Source organism: Theobroma umbraticum, unplaced genomic scaffold, assembly GCF_002168275.2.
Source record: "Theobroma umbraticum cultivar Fairchild unplaced genomic scaffold, ASM216827v3 scaffold_12.1, whole genome shotgun sequence".
Lineage (NCBI taxonomy): Eukaryota > Viridiplantae > Streptophyta > Magnoliopsida > Malvales > Malvaceae > Theobroma > Theobroma umbraticum.
In genome coordinates, this window is record NW_018397269.1 from 373,704 (window position 1) to 380,939 (window position 7,236).

Genomic DNA, 7,236 nt, shown 5'->3' on the forward strand with positions numbered 1-7,236 from the left:
AAACCAAGCCTAGTAGAGCTGGGATTGAGGCCCTAAGCGATTGATAGCCCGACCTAATGCCCTCTACTTTACATGCTTAGAACATCATTGTATACTGCGAAATGGCCACATCTTGAGAAGGCCTTTCATTAGCGTTCTTTAATGTAAGAGTTGTCCTTGCTTTCAGGGATTTTTCCTCTAAATCAATGTAGACATCACTAATCTTCTTCAATCCTCGCAATTTAAGTTATCCATTCTTTTTGTCTTTCTCTTTGTAAAGAAAACTTTTCCTAATAGAGTTAATCAAAGGCCGAGCCAAAGAAAAAAAAAAACTTTCCTACCGATAAAAGATGAGAAGAAGCTCGGGGTCACACGTTTTCTTGCTTATTTTCTTTCGTTTTCTCCCACTGATGCATGGCGTACCGCTTGCTCCGGCATTGTACGTGTTTGGGGATTCATTGCTGGACAGTGGCAATAATAACTTGTTGCCAACTCTTGCCAAGGCCCATTTTCCTCCATACGGAAGAGACTTTGCCAAGGGTTCTACTGGAAGGTTTACAAATGGAAGAACAGTCGCAGATTTTATAGGTATTAATAATCTTTTATATAAATGTTTTCCAAAGAACCTTAGTTGATGAACAATCGGTATATTTTAATTATTATTCAAAAAGGTTTGATTTATTGATATTGTGTATATGATATATATAAGCTTATGACCGTCGCCCAGGAGGTGCTTTCCATTCCATCTTTAACATGGAAATGTAGAAATAACATGATTTTTTATGCCAATGAAACTTTGACTCAATGATTAGAAGGAGGGTCATGAAATATTTATGATTTTTATGTTTCAATTCGTGCCTTATATATATATATCCAAATTTATTAATTATCATCGAACTAATTAAGATATTTATTTATTTTGTTGTAGCTGAATTTCTTGGACTGCCATATTCTCCACCATTCTTGAGTAGACGTAACACAACAGTGACAGGGTTGAACTATGCTTCTGGATCCTGCGGCATACTGCCAGAAACCGGAAGCTCATTAGTAAGAAGTTATTTATGTTTTCACATGCTTTTGCATTTCTTTTTTTAATTTGATTTCTTAACTTCTTGTTCTCGGTTCTTTTTTTTTTTCTCTCCTTCTTCAATGTTTCACTACTCCAACCATTTTTTCACAAATTTTATTAGTGGCATTTTCTATTTTCGATACAAAATACTAGTGGGAATGCGGGATGTATATGATATTGAAAACGTTAATGATGGAAAAACCCAAACTGTGCATCCGTAATTATTTTTCTTTTACAAAAATTAATTAAAATGTCATTTATCATCTTATATTTATATAACGTTTACGTTGACATGAAAAATGAAAATATTGTATGATCACATCATCATATTACATCAGCATATCACGTTATCATTTATTATGATATATTAGTATGCGTATTATTTTGACTACCAATAATTAGTTAAATATTAATTATAAAAGCTTATTTGATTCAAAATAAAAAGAATTTGATTAAACAAACAATAACTGATAAAGTTTTATTTGAATTTTTTTTAAATACTTCATGGACCTTTTTAGATATTACGTTAAAATTGTGTGTGTGTGTATTTTAAAAACACTCATAAAAATATAAAAAATTTACGTGGTTGAATATTTTAATGACCTACATCCTTAGATACAACGATAGAAAAATTTCAACTAAGAAGAAACCAAGAGATTACAAGATTAATGTAAAACTCACAACCTTTGTTCCATTTACATTTTAATCTCTTCTTCTTTATCCAAGCAGTCATTAAACTCTCTCTCAACTTAATGATATTCTATAACTTCATATGACCCTTTTATCGAGCTAAGTACAAGAGTCTTATCCTAGTTTAAATGGAATTTAAGACTATCTCAACAAAGTATCCTATTCTAACTAGAACAAAAGTATCTCAATTTAACTAAAATTCAAGACTATTGCAATAAATCTCCACCTTTGACTTGAATTCACCAAGTTCCACCTTACAACTAATCTCTATTGTCATCATCAATGTTCCCAAAGGCTTTAAACATTACGAACACCAACTTTATCATGAAACCTGATTTAGTTAATAGATCTGACGAATTTTCTATTACAATACTTTCTTCACTACAATCTCACCTCAAAAACAATCTCTCAAAAAAAGTTACACTTGACTTGAATGTGTTTGATTCTTTTACGAAACATCTAACTTTGTGTGTTTGTCCAAAACCAAGATCACTAACCAAGCCTTGTATCCATAAAGCCTCTTTCATTTGTCTCAATCACAACAATATGTTCGCTTTGCATAGACAAAGCGATTGTTGATTGGATTGTTACTTTCCAACTGATTGTAGACCTTGAAAGAATGAACACATACCCCGTTTAAAATCTTTTACTATTGAGGTCACTAGCAAAATCCAAATTGGAGAAGCCAACCACATTACAACTAGTATTTGCACCTTCTTCATACATTAAGCCAAAGTCTATACTGCTTATCGAAGGATTGACTTCTCAACTTGCAAATGTCTTTTTCTTGGTTTGCCAATAAATCAACTAACCACACTAACAACATGTGATATATCTAGCCTACTACACACCATAGCATACATAATGCTACCAACTGCATCGATAAAAGGAATATGGGTCAAGTACCCCTCATCCTTTGTTTGTCATAGTAAAAATTTTTTAGCTATAGCCTAATAAAGTAGTCACATACTTGGAATCTTGCAACCCAAAATGTTTTATTGCCTTTTGAATGTACTTCTTTTGTGACAAACATAACCTAGACGCATGCCTATCCTTAATGCTCTCCATACCTTATTTTTTTTCATAGTTCCTAAGTTTTTCATTTAAAACTCACTATTAAACTGCTTTTTCAATACATCAATGTTTGACAAACTTTAGTAGCATAATAAGGATGTCATCTACCTATGACAATAAATAGATAACAGATCATTATTTGAAAGCTTCCTATAATAGACACAACTATCATATATACTCCTAGAATACTCATGTGCCTCCGTGAACATATCAAACATTTTATAGAATTGCCTAGGAGACTGTTTCAAGCTGTATAACAACTTTTTATGTGGACACACATAACCTTCCATACCTAGAACAATGAATCCCCAAGTTAGCACATCTAGATCCACTCTTTAAGCTCACCATTAAAGAACGTTGTCTTGACATCAAGTTGATCCAACTTAAGGTAAAAGTAGGTCACTATAGGAAGCAACACTTGGAATGAATTGTACTTCACAATGGAATAGAATATCTCATTAAAGTCATGTCCTTATTTTTGTGTATAGCCCTTCACCACAAGTCGTGCCTTGAACCTAACACCTTCAACCTCGAGACCTCTTTCTTTAGATCCCGTAATCTTCTAGCCTTTCGGTGTTTTCACAAGCTATCATGTTTGATTAATATGTAGAGACTCAATCTCATTCATAGCAACAAGTCATTGAGAAGACTCGACACATGTAATCTGACAAACTTGTAAATCTCTCAACTGCTCTTGAAAGAATTTTAGAATGATGAAGAATAGAGTTTTGGAAACACGGAATGCTTAGATTAAACTTTTGAAAAAGAAAGGATTAGAAGAATTTCTGAAGTTAGGATATAAGAGATAAAATGTGCTTTTCAAAAATGAAAGGATGGGTATTTATAGACGACGAAACATCACCAATGTCTCTTCATTATACAGATACATCTATTCATGAAGTGAACAAATGTATCCTTCTAGTTATCAATGAGACATGCCTTTGTACAATCAAAAATCATATATCTCCTTTAAACACATTAAATTTTAAATCAAAAAAAAAAAAAGATCCTGCCTTTCCAGGAACTTTTCCTGTTGTTAATAATATTATCTTTCTTTCAAAAAAAGTTTAAATTGATCAAATGGGTTGTTTGCAGGGTAAATGCCTAAATTTGGGTGAGCAAATTAGTTTGTTTCAGCTGACCATTGCGTCAGACTTGAAAAAACACTTCGATAGCTCATCTAAGTTGTCAGAGTATTTATCAAAGTCTATCTTTTTATTCTCTGTCGGCAGCAATGATTATCTGAATATATATAGCGGAAACAGCATATTTAACAGTAGCAAAAAAAACACTCCGCAGCAAATTGCTACTTTCCTCTCGGACAAGCTATCTGCTCACTTTGAGGTGCTCTCTTTCCCTCTATACATATACACACACATATTTAATGCATTATTATACATCGAGGGCCATAACTCTAACATCATTAATTTGTAATACAGTTACATATCTTTTTTTGCTTTAAATTGTAGATGCAGGGTTTTAAATTAAACTTAACATATTAATTAACTTTGCACCAAATTTTGCAGTTTGATAGGAACCTTTAGCCTGCTCAATCATCTGATGGCAGTAATATAACTGGTTTTTCTCAGCATCGCAACTCTATTTAATATATATCTAGTATCACTTAATATATAGGCTAATTAGTTATAGTATAGCAGTTTTTAGGCATAAGAAGAAAGAAAAAACAAAACTAGAAAAGCCATTGGATAGTGTACAGTATAACTCCTCCTTTCTAGGCTTCTAATCACCCATTATTGCTTAATTAGGCAGTAGGACATTTCACCTTTGTCTGCCTTAAATAGGAATGTATAACAAAAAAAAAAACTAATTATTAGTTGCTTAAATTTAACTCAAATAATAAAGATGGGTTATATTTAAATAAAAGTTATAAATGTTATTTTTTGAAGCAAATATATTTATTATTGCTGTGTTTTCTAAGTTTATAAAGGACTATTAACTGTCAAGGCCTTTAATTCCATTATACATAAACTAAATTTCTTTTTATTGGAAAGGAACGCTCTATCGACTAGACAATAGAAGAATTGTTGGTATATTTACTATTTATTGGTTTTTTTTTTTATCTTCCTTGAGTTTATAGGTATTTATGCGTCGAGCTCAAGCCAGACTTCTTGGGCCAACTTTTCAAAGCCAAGCCTAAGCATTTACATAATATTATATTTTTAAAAAATAATAAGAAAATAAGTATATATTAAGATTTCAAATATATTCTGAATATTAAATACAAAAAAAATATTTATTAATAAAGTAATACCTTTAAGGCTGTCTAAAAATCTTTGCCTAGAACTGATTCAAATTGAGCGACCAGTCCATGAGCCTAAACAGGCAACCTAATCTTTAGACATATCTACTTGAGTTTTTAATGTAATATAACTATTCAATTTTGTGCAGACACTTTACAATTTAGGAGCAAGGAAGATAGTTATGTTTGAAATCGGCCCCATTGGATGTACCCCTGCGGTTGCAAAGACACATCAAAAAACCGGACCATGTTTAGAAGAATCAAATCAGCTTGTTTCGTATTTTAACAATAAGCTGCCGACAATGCTAGGAAATTTGACATTCTCTCTTCCCGGATCAACCTTTATTCTTGCCCGATGTAATTGGTTAGGGAATGATGCGGTCATGAATCCTTCTAAATATGGTACGCTTCAATGTGATTACCACTGCCCATACTTTAACTTTTATGGAATCTGATCAAAGTCAACTTGAATCCAAGTAATATCTATGCTAATAACTTGCGATTAGGAAAAAGGAAAGAATGAAATTTGTAGGTGAATTTCATGTCAACCCACCCCATTAATGGCTATGATATTGAGCAAGCAAAACAAAAATTTCAGATGTCATTCTTTCTTTCTTTATTTTCCTTCTTTTTTTATTCCCTTTTTGGTTGGGGTATATATGAGGAACACATCAGTCATCAGAAGGGCTCAAACATATCTGTTTCTGTTGGATATGTATATTATTTGAATCCAAAAGCTTAAACCGATGGGTTCTTGAGTCCTGTATGCATGACCCTTTTGACATCCCACTTCTTATGGATGTGAGATATCAGATTCACACATGAACTTCAACGTATTCAAAACATTCTCTCACCATTTCTTCAATGTTTCAGGCTTAGAAGACACGAGCAATGCATGTTGCCTTACTTGGCAAAATGGGACTTCAGCGTGCATTCCATGGGTAGCGCCATGTCTTAACTCAAACAAAAACTACTTTTGGGATGGCTATCATCCTACTGAAGCTGTCTATTCAGAAATAGCAAGTGGTTGCATCAAGGGCAATACTGTTTGCGTTCCTCTTAATTTGCAACAGCTGGTTCAGATGTGAATATGTATACTGGCTGCATTCATTCTCGCAAGGATTCTCAATTTTGGAAAATATTGTGCTTGCTTAAATTAAAGGTTTATTTTTTTCTGTTTTCTTAGATTCTGTCCAGGCTTTGTGATATTTTTCCATTTTATCAGGGTTCTCTTTCGCTGGATGATGAATGAATTTCAATTATTAAAAAAAAAACCCTACTTTTATTGAAATATCATTTCGTGAAAAATTAAATAAATATTATTTGAGATTATCATAATTTTAATGATCATGATTTTAATGTGGATTTCATAAAAAATTAAATAAATATTATTTGAGATTATCATAATTTTAATGATCATGATTTTAATGTGGAAGATTGTTGGAATCTCACATGAACAGGGATTTCGGAGTTGTCAATCAACTCATTTTCAGTATGTTCATAGCCAACTCATTTGCCAACTAAGGCAAGTCTTTTTTTTTTTTAATTATTCGTTTGGTCATTTCATTTTTCAAAGTTCTTGTTTTAATTATCTAATTTAAAAGAAGTTACACTTTGGTCATCTTTATAGAAGTTAATATTTTGGTCTCTCAATTTTTAAAGATTAATTTTTTTTCTGTCAAGTTAAAAATTGATAACTATCTAACGCAACAGCTAATTTTGGTCCAGTAGCATGTTCATCAGCAAATCTTGACCATATTACATGTTCGTATTAGTCCATTTGTCACATGTTAGTGTCCACATCATGTGACTTTGGTAAGATGAGCAATGTCACATAACAAAAGAGTTGATATAGACCTGTAATGTGACCAAAGACACCTAATATCTAAGAGAATTGTTAATTTTAAATAGTTGAATGATCAAAATATTAATTTTGATAATAGTTGGTGACTAAAACATAATTTTTTATAATTGAATAATCAAAACATAAGTTTTTTAAAAGTTAAAGGCATAATAGCTACTAAACTATCTGAACTATTTAAAAAATTCAAATAAATACTTTTATTTACATTTAATAATACATTTATACTTTTATTTTGAACCAGAGATGAATCTAGGATTAAACTATTAGAGGGCAAAAATTAGAAAAAGCTAATGCATTCAT

General features: G+C 31.7%; 1 protein-coding gene across 1 annotated transcript; it reads left to right on the forward strand.

Moving 5' to 3' along the window:
* Positions 1-312: 312 nt before the first annotated feature.
* On the forward strand, positions 313-6,288 carry LOC110425956 (GDSL esterase/lipase 7-like). The gene is made up of 5 exons (XM_021441039.1): positions 313-567; positions 908-1,026; positions 3,908-4,156; positions 5,222-5,474; positions 5,946-6,288. Exons 1-5 carry the CDS (start codon positions 330-332, stop codon positions 6,158-6,160), a joined length of 1,074 nt encoding a protein of 357 aa, XP_021296714.1. The 5' UTR covers positions 313-329; the 3' UTR covers positions 6,161-6,288.
* The last annotated feature ends 948 nt before the right edge of the window (positions 6,289-7,236 follow it).